The sequence below is a fragment of the Accipiter gentilis genome, chromosome 13 (genome assembly GCF_929443795.1).
Source record: "Accipiter gentilis chromosome 13, bAccGen1.1, whole genome shotgun sequence".
Classification (NCBI taxonomy): domain Eukaryota; kingdom Metazoa; phylum Chordata; class Aves; order Accipitriformes; family Accipitridae; genus Astur; species Astur gentilis.
Genome location: NC_064892.1, coordinates 29,788,858 through 29,803,653, shown reverse-complemented (window position 1 = coordinate 29,803,653; position 14,796 = coordinate 29,788,858). Strand labels below are relative to the sequence as shown.

General features: G+C 36.4%; 1 protein-coding gene across 3 annotated transcripts in view; it reads right to left on the bottom strand.

The window, feature by feature from the left end:
* The window catches only part of DGKH (diacylglycerol kinase eta), a 163,577-nt gene that overhangs the window by 27,424 nt on the left and 121,357 nt on the right, over nucleotides 1-14,796 (bottom strand). For all 3 annotated transcript variants that reach the window (XM_049815766.1, XM_049815765.1, XM_049815764.1), the window contains 8 exons: nucleotides 13,658-13,820; nucleotides 11,124-11,232; nucleotides 10,680-10,819; nucleotides 9,016-9,100; nucleotides 6,482-6,567; nucleotides 4,897-4,996; nucleotides 3,393-3,669; nucleotides 2,812-2,940 (listed from right to left, as the gene is read on the bottom strand). In XM_049815766.1, coding sequence (XP_049671723.1) covers nucleotides 2,812-2,940; nucleotides 3,393-3,669; nucleotides 4,897-4,996; nucleotides 6,482-6,567; nucleotides 9,016-9,100; nucleotides 10,680-10,819; nucleotides 11,124-11,232; nucleotides 13,658-13,820 — 1,089 coding nt within the window. The remainder of the gene's footprint in view (nucleotides 1-2,811; nucleotides 2,941-3,392; nucleotides 3,670-4,896; nucleotides 4,997-6,481; nucleotides 6,568-9,015; nucleotides 9,101-10,679; nucleotides 10,820-11,123; nucleotides 11,233-13,657; nucleotides 13,821-14,796) is intronic.

Sequence of the window (14,796 nt, the reverse complement as noted above, 5' to 3'; positions counted from 1 at the left end):
CCTTCTTGTATCCCAGGAATATGATTACACACCTTTCTGGATGACTTGCTTAAGTCAAACAGAAATTATTAGATGCAGGACAGGGATAAGTGGGTGAAATTTTCTGGACTGTTTTATATGAAAGGTCTGACCAAGTGGACTAACAGCTCCTTCTGACTTCAACACCTGTACAACAGCCTTGACAGTTATCACAAAATGCTATAGTATCGCATGATAACAATACAACACAATGATTCGTATCTGTGCACAACAAAACACTGTAATAATGATAAAAAATGAAAAGGAATAAAAACTGCGAGTGATACCTAACAAGAGTTATTAAATATTTAGATGAGGGTAATTAACATATGGAAAAATATTATCTTCATCAAATGACCAGGAAGATCCTCAGAGGGTAAAATATAATATTCAGAATGAAATTAACATTCATTTTTCATAATGCTACTGAAAAATTCACAACATTATTCACACAGTCTGTTCTCTCTGTACTTGGGAACAAGGCAGTTATATTAAATGGGAAAATCAACAGAGCAGCTGGTCTTTATTTGACAGATGTGACTCATGGGGATAACTGCAATAAAGATAAACTTTTGCTGTTCATGCTCTGATAAAAACAACAGAGCTCTAATGAGTAAAACTGATGTTTCATTGCAGATAATTGAATTCATGTTTCATGCTTTGTCCCTAAACACCTATCTTGCACTGACAGCATTAATATGCACTCTATTTCACACTTATCAGATGTATGAAGAATAATACAGCTCCCCAATAAACGCAGAAATTGTATCACCAAGAAACAAGGGGTTCATTATATATTTCGACATATGGATATACATATGTGTATATTACTATTTTATTATATAGTTATGGCAGCAGGATTGGGTCATCCACAGGGCCTGCTATGAGCTACTATTGAAACTGGACAACCAACAAGCATCGATTCCTATAATGAAGGGAAAAGGAGAAGGGCCAATGAAGAGACAATCACCAGAGAAAGTCTGACATCCATTTCTGGAGAAAAGGAAATGTGAGATTCTGAATCAACAGAAGCCCCAACAGACTAATGTCGTATTCGTAAGGTAGGAGCTACCAACACAGGCACCAACTTCAGAGCAGTGCCTCTTGAGGACGACAACTTTTGAGGATGTTGGTGTGGTTTAGGGTGACAGAAGGAGATGCAAATCCCAAATAACTTTGCTCATTTTGCCCCAGGAGGCTGCTCACCAAATATCTAGAGGATGGGTTTTACTGTCCACCAGCTACCACTGTTTCTCCATGACTCACAGAACATCTCGAGACCTCACCTGCAGTGCATCACTGTCCAGTTTGATGATATGGTGAAGACTGAACTTTCCACCTTTAGGAAGAAGCAGCTTTCCTAAAACTACTATGCAGCTTGAGACTCTTGAACAACCCTGGCACATGAACTACCAGTCAACACAAAATGCAGTACTGACATTTGTGATGGAAAATGTCCAAACATGACCTCTGGCTGTATTGGCTTAGTGCCAAAACCATGCAAGGGACGAGGAAAGTGAGGGTCCCATATAGACGAATCGTACTTCTTTCTTCCACTGGAGCCACTCGCTGGCATAAGGACGCGTGAAGGAGAGATTTTACCCTATCATTTGAATGTGGGAATTAGTACTATGCTATTTCAGGAGATGACTATTCTCTAAATATCATTTTACACAGAGTAACTAAACACTGAATAGCCAAAATAGAAAGCTTTGTGACAAAATGGGCTACTTATGAAAATGCTACCTTCCAAGCAAGTTGTTTTAAACTCAGATCACTCGGTATTCTGATTGCTTTGTACAATTAGCGATACAAATAATACAGCTGGGTTCTTTCTGTTGTATTTTAAAACTCAGCACAGGCTACCCAGGCTGTCTTCCTTTTTTTGGAGAGTAACCTGCAGAGCCACACAGTGAGGACAGAATGATGCTCCTATGGGAAAGCAGGAGCGCTTAGCAGCAGCTGATAAAGTCCATCCGACCAAGGACAGAGCAGGTAGGAGGCTCTCCGCCTTGGAAAGCAAGAGTAGCTTGGTATAGTGGCTTGCTATATGGCTTGTTATCCAGCAGCCAACAGCTGCAAGGAACTAGCTGGACTAACCATGTGTATTTGGGACAACAACGCAAGAAATTTTTCACGAGAAGGAGCTCTAGGATGTCAAAGACCTCGGTTCGAATTTCTGTTCTGGATTAGACAACTAAAGGGCATGACCTTAGTACTGCCACTTCTCAGGAGACCTCTATGCTCCAGTTTCTATTATATTTTATCTTGCTTTGTGCTGTTCCACTTCATATAGAAGACTTAAATATTCATTCTCTCTGTTCCAATAACTCCAATAACTTTGTCAAGGTAAGTTCCCAGCTGAGACATCAGGGGTTTGTTCTCAATACAATGACTAAATATTTGAAACCCCTTCAACAGAAGTGACTGACAGAAATTCCCATAATATGCCCTTAAAATGCCTATGACTGAGACATGCTATTGCCAGCATTATCTAGGCTCTAGTCCCTGCTCAGGTTCACGTAGAAAGGTGAGCACAAACAATGGATTAAATGCAGGCACTTCTCTCCCCAACAAATACCTTCTCAGCTTTGTAAATACATTCCAAAAGACTGTTCATCTCATCTCCTGCATTTTTCCCTTAACTTTTTATTTCTCCAAATCTATTAAAATTTGTGACTAGTTTTCAGTGAAACAGGATGCTAGTATTTTTAATTATGGAGTCAACTATGCTTCATAATGCAGCTATTAGGAGAACACAATTTTAATTTACTTCATTCATAATCTACTCACTTGATGGGGACTCAAGTTCCTTTGTATCTTCCTCTTTTTCCTCTTCTTTGGATTCATCCAACTCTTTGCTATATTCTAGCGGAGACTGGTTCACTTGTTCTTCACTATGAGCATTCTGCTCATCCACAACTGCTTATTAAGAAAAAAGATAGAAAGTTGTAAGATTTTTTAAAGAAAAATTGCACATGTGGAAAATTAGCTTCTTTTTTTCTGTTGCTTTAATTTTAAAAATATTAACAAAAGATTTCTATTGCCAATTCAGTGAAAAAGAGCCTAGCAATCCTTTGCCCATTGATGAAGATTTGCCACCAGAAATTTTCGTTTTGTGGAAGATAATAGTTAGAAAAGAAGCACACTATTATGTGTGTACACACGTGCATACATATGTATTCATATATGCAGACAGTCATCAACATCCAAACAAGCTGCATTTCTTTTCCTTGCAGTTTGTAATAAGCACATAATTTTATCTATGTAAGAATGTAGAAATCAAATTTTAATATTGAAAATTCATGCTCGTTTAAAAAAAAAAAAAGCATCATTATTCTATCAGTAAGGATCAAAATGTTGCTGATGTGTACCTTTTTCTGCTTGTTCAATGATCTGCCTCACAGCCTTCTTCAAGCTGTTTGCCCGGAGCATTAACTGTTCCCTTGGTTTGAAGAGTTTCTGGGTGGAAGACTTTGAGACACACTCCGCTAACTGCTCTTTACTTTCAGACAAGGATTCTTCACTTGAAAACTCCTCTGCTTCTTCTTCCACAATGGGGGGAGTGATGCCTGGGAGAATGGGAGCAGCCTGGGCTTCTGTGTGAAGAGCCTGGAGCAATAGGTCTAGCTTCTCATTTAACTCAGAGCACTAAGACAAAGTGGAAAAGAATATGCACACACCAAAAAAACAGCAAATGTGTGAACATTTTCAGGAAATTAAGTACCAGATTATATTTAAAATTGTTGGTGTCCCAAGTGCCTATGTAATTGTTTATGTAAAATCCAAACCTAGTTTCAACGTTTTGGAATATCAGATTACGAGTAGGTCTGCACAGTGTTTTTGCAGACATAGCCTGTGATACCCAACCAGATTAGAGCAATTATAACAACCCACCCCCCCCCACCCCCCCCCCGGCTACACTCAGATTAAAATAACACACCGTGCTTAACTAGGGTACAGATTAGATCTTACTCCTCTCCCAATGGCCTGCAGCACAGAGAACGATCACGGATTTGCCCTTACCATGCATTATAAGAAATTATGGGTGGTCAGTACCCCAATTTGGAGAGGTAATCTATAGGGACATGTCTAGCCGCTAGACTGTAACACACGGGGTTGTTTTTGCAACACAGTTGTACATTTAAGCAAGTGAGTTGTCACAGAGCAAAGAGGCTCAAGCCAGAATCAAACACAGTCCAACACTTCTACCCATCACTAAGCAGTTGCTCTCCCTGTGCTTAAGGGAAAGGAAACCAACACTGTCTGGTCTTGGAACAGTAAAAAAGAAAAATTTGTTTTCTAAAATGTGCACCAAATAGAAATGCGAACCACAAATTGCCATTTAGCAAGTACATTTCCTGACCCTGGGATTGCTAGTGATTTTGTTTTCTTCTTTTCCACTCATGTAAATTTTGTGCCTCAGATCAAATCCTTCTGGGTTTTTTTTTTTCCAATGCCTTTGCAACATGATCTCTACAATTTGCAGCTCAAACCATTATTTTTAACATTGTAGTCTCTCTTCCCTTCATTCTTCCAGCACACTCCTCCTTTATTATCCCATTGTTTTCCTGTAGCTAACTTAATCCCTAAAAGTATAACTCCTAATGTAAAATATTTCCTTTTATCTCTACATACGTTACCATGAACTTTATCCTTTGTGAAGGAAAAAAGTTTAAACAGAGTTTATAGGGATCTTAGGGTTAAAAGATGGTTTGGAAGTAACTGTTCTATGGAATAAGAAGAGAAGAATCTTAAAGTCACTGGGTGAAATGAAAGCCAGGCTGGGCATCCTGAAGCATTTTAAAATTAAACACCCATGAGCTATAAACTTAAAAAACCCCACAACTTTAAACCAGAACACAGTCATAGTCTTACTTTAATGGCCATGGCATCAGCTTCCTCTGCATTTTCCATTGGTTTTTCGTAAGTCTTCCCTATTTTGGCAACAAAGTCCTTTACAGTTTCACATAATATTCTTCAGATAAAAAAAGGAGAGGGAGAGGGAAGAAATCAAATGAAATAAAATAGATATGTTTTGAATATTAAATTCTTATGGCAATTTATTTATATGCATACTGCTATACGTCATTCATGTTGGAAACTGAACTCTGTGATCATACTTCCAAAGCAGATGATACTCTTTTCCATGACTTGCAAAATTCAAGTGATGTGCTTTAAAAGAAAAACTCTTCCTCCCTTTTATTTAAGCCTTCGCGCACGTTGTATCTAAGTTTCTTATTTCTAGGAACTGAAATAAGCACGACTCACTTTACCCATTCCCTTGCTTGCACACCTCCCGTACCAGAGGAGTTAGCAAACTTACATTCACTTTGATAACTTCAAACACAGTCTTGCAAACTCCCATGCAAAGATGGAGCCTAGAAACCATGGAGAAAATCTACTGACTTTAATGGAACACTTCTTAGATGAAAGCATATGGCCACACACATCCCATTGCACAGCTCATGCTTTTGAACCACAGCTGACCCTGAGGCGTAGCTATGCAAATTACAGAGGCTGCAATGAATTTTCGTTGTGTAAATCAGAGAAAGACTTGGTTCTTATTACCTACACTGCAGACAGACAGCAAGCTTACTAACGAGGTGTGGATAATTGCTTAGTACTGTTCATTTGATTGAAATTTATTTGACAAAAATTAAATAGATTTAACAAGATACAGACCCAATTTAGAATCTGGAGTTGTTATAATAATATCCTGCAGTTTAATTTTCAACATGTGCTATGTGTGCTTTAAAAATGAAATTTTATTAACTTGCTTTTAGCAGGAAAAAAAAAAAAAAAAAAGAGGTGTAATGACATTCAGATGTATTTTTGAAGATCCTACGACTGGTCTTTTGCATATTACAAAATATAAGATTTTTTTTTAACAGAGAAGGTATACACAGAATACTTCTGATTTCAGATGATGTCTGTGATTTGCCAAGTAATTACCTCTCATTTTTAAGTGTTTCAGTTTGGGGAAAAAACCACATTGTCTAAGACCACTATTGATTGAATTGATATAGACAGAGCTGTGACAAAGCTACCTAGCCTGAATTTCTGCTTCACATTGGTGAAGTTGTTTGTCCTCTGAAAGATATGAATATGCATAAAACAAACCAGAGAAATGTAATGTGAAGTAGATCACATATTCACATTAGTAAGTGTCATATTTAAGCTGCACGCTGGAGTCATTTAAAAATCACTTTATTTTAATAATATTTGATATTTTTTAATGTTGATGTGTTTAGTATTAAGCTACAATTACATCCGTTACAATAGTACCATATAAAAATTTTGCAGAAAAAACATCCGCTCTAAAAGATATAAATCAAGTTATATTAAGCCAAGCCAGTCAGGGCAGCCATAAGAAAATCAGGCTTAGACAGAAGGTTATTATGGTGATGATGTTACACAGGGGATTTATCCCACACATCATACATAAAACCAATCAACTCACTTGGCAGATGATATAACAACTGAGTGCTGATCAGAATTGAGAATTTTTGCAAGATGAGCAGCAACTGAGTCCTCATAAGCAGATATCTGAAAACAGAAAGATGACTTCAATTTCCACATGTTTCAGCAGTTTAACACCAAGTAGTGAGTTAAAACACCTCTAAAAATAGCACAATTTCCATTTCAGATCTAATACAAGGACAAGGAGCTGGCAATACAGATTCTACCTGCATACTGTATTTTATGTACCAGATTTTTAATATTCAAAGTAACACTGAATCTGAGAACTTGATCCACAGCTCTCTTTTTCCTGTAGAGAAAACAGTAGGTTATTTCTAGGCTAAAAAATAGTCCATGAGGCAGAAAAAAAAAAATCTACCTTCTTTTTAGATTTATAACAACCTCAATTATCATAATCTAATATGTTTTATTTCTAAAACAAGCTTCCCTCAAACTAAGCTGCTCAACTAAGAATAAATAAGTTTGCAGTTATATTCCTGGATTTTCTTTTTACTGTCAGATGGGCTCTTACCCCTTACTACTGACAAAGGCTGCTAAAGTGGTATCATGTTACCAGAACGAATCCTTAAGGAGCAAACCATTTAGGGCTTAGTCTTTACAGGAACATTTGGGAGAATGAATGTGTGCGCTGTCCGTCTTTTCTTGCACAGAAGAATTATAAGGTCTGAAATACTCTGGAATGGATCAGAAATGCATTCTCACACACTATAACCTGTCTCAAAATAGATATGGATCCAAACCTCAGTTTTAAAAGAAAATTCTAACCAAATTCCAAATCTAAAGCTAAAAATAAATGCTGTTCTGAGATTTTCTGACAGCGTCCATTAAGAATCTCTTAAAATCTCTTAGTGTGCCCTTGATATGGAGCAAGCAGATATACCCTTTTTTTTCTCCGAAAACCCAGCCTTAGTTGTAGAACTCTGACAGTAAATCAGTTTTCATTTCAAGTGAAAAAACCAAGACATAACCATCTGATCTGTAAGAATGAACTACTACTGTTCAAACATCAGTATATGATTTCTGGAAGCAAACCAATTGAAATAAGTCTCCTGAAACTGGAGGAAAGACCCCCCAAAAAAAAAGAAAAAAAAAAAGAATTGGATATGTACTTTCATTTACTTTTTGAACTGCGCTTTAATACATTACTTGCTGTAAGGTTAATTCTTCTTCTGAGATATCATAATTCAATAAATGATGCAAAAAACCATATAAAATAGAGATTGAGCAGGGTACTCAAAAGAAAACGGCTTTGTCCAACTTAGAGTAATGGCAGGTAACTATAGCCTACAGAACTGATTTTGCAAAAAAGACGTTTTATATGAGCAGTTCCTTCCATTTTCAGGATGGGCTAAACACAATTCCAAAGCCAGAACTAAGTAGAACAAAAAGTGTATTTTTCCCTTTACAAGATGAAGAGACACTTGAAAATTTTAACTGTCTTGAAAAATTAGAGAATATAAAGCCTCGGTCTGCATTGCTGACGCTGGAAACAGAGCTGTGTGCAAAGCAACCCCGTTAAAATCCCAGCCAGTGGAGCACAAGCCTTTTTGCATCTCTACATCCAGCAAGCTGTCAAAGGTTATAACCTCCTTGCCAATTAAACCAGCCTGAATTATTAAATTATTCAAGAACCTGCTGATTAATTATTGCTTCTCAAGTACTTTTGAGCTGAAGTTGATATGCATTAACTTTCTTAGGAATATATTATTTTCTTATTTTTAGTCAGACCTTTCATGCCAATTAATTTGATTAAAGCATCTCCCTCTCTCACAAAATCTAAACCTCATCAGATAGTACAAGCTCAAATCTAGTCTGAAAGACACACTAAGCTTTTCTTTAAGGTCACTTATGATTTTGAGCTCTCCAAAAGAGCAAACAGAAAGTTGGGTGGTATCACCTGATCTAACTCAAGCAGCAAAAAGCCTCTTTTCTTTCTTTCAGAATACAACCCTTGCCTTCAAAATGTTGGGGTTTTTCCAATGCTTATTCCAAACTCAAGATAGCAAACATTTTGCTTTTATATAGATATCAAAATATATTTTATACATTTATATATATTATTATAGTATATATATTATTATACAATAACATAACACTAAATCATACTATGATATATGAAATAATATATAACACATTCTTATATATAATAATTATATTAAATATATAATGTTATTATATGGCATACTAATATCATACTATAATGTATGCTCTTATGAAAATATATAATATATAAAACCTAATTTATAACACATACGTAATGAAATACATATTTTTCAGTAATAAATTTTTCTGATTACTCTGCTGAAGACTCCTTACCTTCATTCATTTTTTGGCAAATAGTACAGAACTGGAAACCCTAATTACTTGAGATACACTCCATGAACAAATGTTAACTCAGTTCGGTTAGCAGATCACAAAACATCTGTTTCTATCTTTCATGCATGTGCTTCAATTATAAATATTGTCATCCCAGAAGCTCAAAGCATATGAAACAAAACAAAAGTAAAAGTCCACCTGGCATTCCTCTGACTCTTCTGCAGTCACTGGAAGAATAGAAGGCTTTGCTGGTAATTTCAGTTCATATGACATTATACTCCACCTGAAAGAAACATAACAGCTTTTAGGTTTCCAGATTGTTAGTTTTATCTTTTCTCTAACATATCAGCAAAAGAAAAATTCATTGCTACACAGAAAAACTTGTTTAAAAAAAGCAGCTTAATTTTTCATTGTAAGCTAATTGCATATGGGTAAAATAATTGATATTATTTATTGCTCAGATTATTTGTTAGTGATTTCATGATGAGCCATACTTGTGAACAAATCACGGGACATTCAATGCAGGCGACAAGTATTTTCCAACAAAACATTCATAATATCAAAGAATTTGTGCAAACTAACTGCAGAAGTCAAAGGAAAATAGATGTGTTCCTAGAGAAAAACCTCTAAGGTAACATTAGCTTTTCATCTCGACTAGGGGAGGCAGGCATGAGAACAAAGCAAATGGTGAAGTATCTTCATTGACATATATATTTATTCCCCCCCTCCCCCCCCGGTAAAGGACAGTACTCTACAGCATAGATAGTATGAAACCGCTAATAGCAACATCCTTCAAAGCCTGCTGAAAAGAACAGGTAATCACTGCAGAGGGCCTTGGGAGCAAGTCTACTGAAATTAGAGCAAAAAATAAAACTGAGGGCTTTTCCAGTACAGAAAAAGGCAAACATGATTTAATCTATGAATCTTTCAGAATGCCCAGGCCAACATTTCTAAGGATCAGTAACAAGCATTTCTCTAGATACTTTGCTGTAAAACAATCAAGTAGTCTGCAGAAAAGCTTAAAATAAGAAAGGACTCGTTTCTCTATTTCATAAAAAAAACACAACTAAAATACAATCCCCTTTGATGACATTTTGGAGTTTGTAACTGGAACAAGAACAGAAAAAACCATGAGAGAAAGGAACAAAGTAAGAAATACTCCTCTCAAAACCAGGGTGTTACACCTTCATTGGAATGACATGTCCGTCATCTTATCTTTTTTTTAAATGGAGATTGTTCTTTTGCTTTATGGATGGAAACCACACAAGACAAGGATTGGGAAGATCTCTTGGTTTTGACTAAGAAAATGCCTCAAACAGAAATATTAGTAGTGGATCAAGCCAAAGATCCAGTTAGCCCACCATCTTGTCCACAGCTGATGCCTCAGGAAATTATATGAAGGGTGAGCGCACACAATGTGAGTTCTCCCCACATCCAAGGACAGAGAGCTCAGGTGTTTCCTAAATAAAGATGCTACCTTTAATGGTATTTAATAGCGTGCATGGAGTCCATAAAACTGCCCCAAATGGTTGTGAATCTGTACGATTTCTTAATGCTCACAACTTCTTGTAAGAGGCAGTTATGCAGCTTCATCAGTTAGGCAACAAACTGTCGCCTTTCGTTCATCTTTGGACAAAATGCTTCCTAGTTTCATCAACCGTTCTCCCCTCTGACTCTTCAGTTTAAAAGGACGTTGAAGAGCTGTCCCCATTACTATCTCAGTTTCCCTCATGACTATGATTGGCACCCTAAAAACCAAATCCACTGAAAACTAAGTCTCCAAGATGGATTTAGGCCATCAGAAACCCAAACATACAATTTGAATCTCATGATAAATCCTATCTATGCACATTTAGGTTTACCTGTCTAACATTTTCGTGCTGGCTCGTTCTAGTTTCTCCAATATCTGAGGAAGTTGCGTATCGTCATCACAGGATCCTCCCCAACCAAGGACACGAGCAAGGTCATTTCCAGTACCAAGGGGTAACACTCCCAACTGACACTGAAACACAACACAGGAGCAAATCTACTATTGAAAACTAGAAGAAAAAGTACAAACTATTACAAATGCTTCTTATTTCAAGCAACAAATGTTAATTATATAGATGGTATCTAAAGCTTGTAAATCAAATTGTGCAATCCCGATATAACTTGTCCTGTTTACAGCAGTGAAAATTTTCCTTTAAGAGTAGCCATTGAGTTTGGCCCGTATAGAGAGATATGACAAAGAACCAAGTCAACGAAAAGTAAGCATACAAACTTAAGCCTAGTCAGTATAGTCAAGGAAAGTAAGTAAGCACACTTGCCTGTTTGTGCAAGCTGAGCTTATCAATTTCTGACAAGACCCAACCCACGCTTCCATCGCCTCCACACACAAGAATCCTGAAGTTGTCAAACTTCTGAAATAACCGCAGACTGCAGAGAAAACGCAGCCTGTTAGAGCCAGTCACATCCATTAATGAGACAGCAGTTATATTCATTAGCAACTGTTACAAGAAAATATGGTGCACGGCACCTTTATGGTCCTTCTTTTAACATTCTGGGATATGCGGATACAACCATCTACTTAATAAACCTATCTGCATCCCTTCTATTGCTGTATATTCCACTTATACTGACATTTCTGATAAATAACATGCCAAGTTTTACTTAAAAAAATTCCCTTGATATTGTTTTCAGGATTTTATTAATATTATTTGATGAATTTTATTAATATTTTTAGAAATTTCTAAGCTATGAAATTGCAACTGCTCTATGCTTCCCACTTCAGGCAGAAGCACAAGGCACCACTGGGGATTTTTCACGAGAAGAGGTTAAGACACAACAACAGGATGTGCTCCACAATATGCGTGGGCTTTTGCCAATGCCTGACTAACTAAATGCAAGGACCTTTGGAGGTAATTATTACACAAGGTGATCACAACAATATAAGAAAATAATACAAGTATTTCGCATTAGATCATTAAAGCCGTATCCTGCTTTAGCTTTCTACGGCTCTTCCTCCTGTTCTCTGGCTTTTAACACCTCCAGGATACAACGCTTGGGCAGTACAGAAAAGGAGGACAAGAGAGACAGAACAAGCAGAAAGGTGAGACACAGAGGAAAGGGGAATGAGATGTGAAGAAACAGCCAAGAGGTAAAAACAACAGGGATTTAAACTTAAAAAAAAACAAAGAAGAATTGGAAAGTATAAACTCTTAAAATCATAAAAATAAAGATGTTTATTTTTAATGCATGTTATTTTCCAGAATATGTGTAATCTCACAACTACTTCTAAAAAGCAACGTATTAAGATCACAAATTTTTGAAGCATTTATATTTTTTCTAAAGAAAATAGTATCACTTGCATATGACAGGCAGATACCTATTCACAACAAAAGGTGCAGATATTTAAGGAAAAAAATGTTGATACCAGAACAATTTCTCCAACCCTGAGAAAGGGGAGAAAACCCCTAGAAATACACTGTCTCCAAGAATGCAACTCTGCTCTTTAGATCAACTATAAAAAAGAAGACATCAGCACGACCTGACTGAATAACTGCTAAGGACCTCTCTTTGGAAACTGTTTGGGAAAAATATTTAAAAGCAAACGACCTGACCTACGATTACTGTGCAAAACTGGAGTGAGCCTCCTGAACCATGCTGCTGTTAGGTACAACTATATGAAGCAAGAGAACTTGCAAACAGACAGACATATTTTTCAGACTGTCCTCTCCCAAAAATTGTCTCTCCAATTAAGATGGATTTTTATCTGTCATTATAATGACATGTACAAAACGTTAGCCAAAAGCAACTTAGATTAAATTCAGATTTTCAGGGTTATGATGAAAAGAGTATTACAACTTAAAGAGTTAATATAACATGTCCATAACGTAGTACTAATTATAAAAATCCACAGCTGTATTCCATTATATATGTATTACATGCCCACTGTTTGAACTGAATTTTTTGCATTTGTTTTGTCTCCATTTTTGTCATGCAAGCATAATTCTGCATCTTTAAGAGTACAAAAATTACTGTTTCTAGTTGTTGTAACTGATATTAATAGGCCATTTAACCACAATGCTACATCTGAATGGAATTAAGTTAGGCAACAGAAAAATGTGCATAAATTTAATCTTTATGAATGCGCAAAGATGCTTGGGTTGTGGCCACCACTATGCAAATTTCATCCCTATCTCTCCAACAATCAGCCCTTAGATTTTGTAGAATGCCTGATGGTTTTAATTGTGTTCTTGCTCCAAATTTTGCGAGATGCTCATTTTCTTGACTGTTTGCATATGTTGCCTAAATCATATTTTGAATGTAGTTTTCAGATGACAAAAGTTTTAGTGTACTCCTCCATCACCCAGTGCAGACTCCTGTGCTGACATCTGTGTTCAGAGTACAAAAAGATACAGAGTACATACAGACAATAGTTTTATTCCAAAGCTGTTCACAACAAAGTCACAGGAATATCTGAATTACTCATACGAAATGGAAGAATAGCACCCGGGCAACTGTGCATTAAGGCCCTGATTCAGGAAAGCATCTAAACATTTGTAACGGTTTTGAACCTTACCAGTTAACAGAAGTCAAAGCTAGCAAAAAGCCACAAAACACTTGGGCTAATAGGCATTGGGTTTGAAGTTTTGTGAGTTTTCCTAAAAACAAAATATTACCCTACGATCCCTTCACCCACCGGAATTCATCCTGAAATTCTGTTATCTCTTCGATTTTAACTAGGAAGTCACAGTAAATATCGGTGATAGAATTATAGCAACGAGGGGACAACACAACACTATACTTTGCACTAAATTCCCTTGTGAAAAGGATTGCTCAAGATTTCCAAGGTCATTACCCTAAGTGAGGTCCTCCATTCATTAAATCGAACACCTGAGCTGGATTTAACGACTGTTTGAATCGACGAAGAAACTTTACTCCCTGATTGTCTCCACTCTTTGAGTTAACAAAAACTAAAAGAGGACTGGCACAGGATGGCGGGCATGTGGCTTTCCAGAAACCTGTGAACATAGTTAGAAAGAATGAAATAAATAAGGCTTTCTAATATGAACAACACAAAAAGAAATCATGGGAAAGAGGAAGAAAGGGATGAAGGACAAAAGGAGTACATTTTATCATGCATAATGTAAATGCTAAACTGAATATTAGCCCTGCAAGGAAAACATAATTGCTCAAGATTTACGAGTTCTTTTTTTCCTTTCTGGTATTTTCAGTGCCTAGATTTAGTAAAATCCTGAAGACAATAGCTTTATTGCTTTTCCACAGTGAAAAAGTTTATTAACCTTTTAGAATACTTCTCAAATCTCATCTTCACAGATTATCTCATAATTAAATACATATTTCAGTTACAAGTGTTTGGTTTTTAATCTGATTTTTCTTTAACCTTACTGAGTTGAACTGGATCATCCACATGTGTATGAGCTTCCTAAGAGTATTCACAGATCTTAAAAGTTACTGTACTCAGCTGCTCCCAGGTGAGACTTTGCATGAGAACTTTCTTCTCAGACTGAAGTTATGCCATTAATTATACCAGAATCACTGAACAACAGACCTTCAGCTGTGATCCAAAGTTTATTAAAGTCAATGTGGGTCTTAAGAAATTACAGCAGGCTTTCTATAAGGCCCTTAGTAAGTAGTATTAATGGACACTGTTGTCACTAACATGACCTGTCTATGGAAGTAGTGGTTTCTCAGCAACACTGCAAAATCAGACATCACAGGTATAGGTTTTGACATTGGTTTCAGGCAATATTAAAACAACTATGTTGTTTTCAATTACTAGAGCTACGAATAAAAAAACTAGCGTTAAAGGATGCTAATTTAATTCCACATTATCATAATGTATAATTTAAAATAAGGTTTGATTAATTTATTTAGATGCCAAGAAAAATAATTTCACATATGGAACAATCTTCCTAGCATGAATAATAAATGGCAGCATGACGCTCTGGTCTAAGACATAGCAAGTAAGTAGAG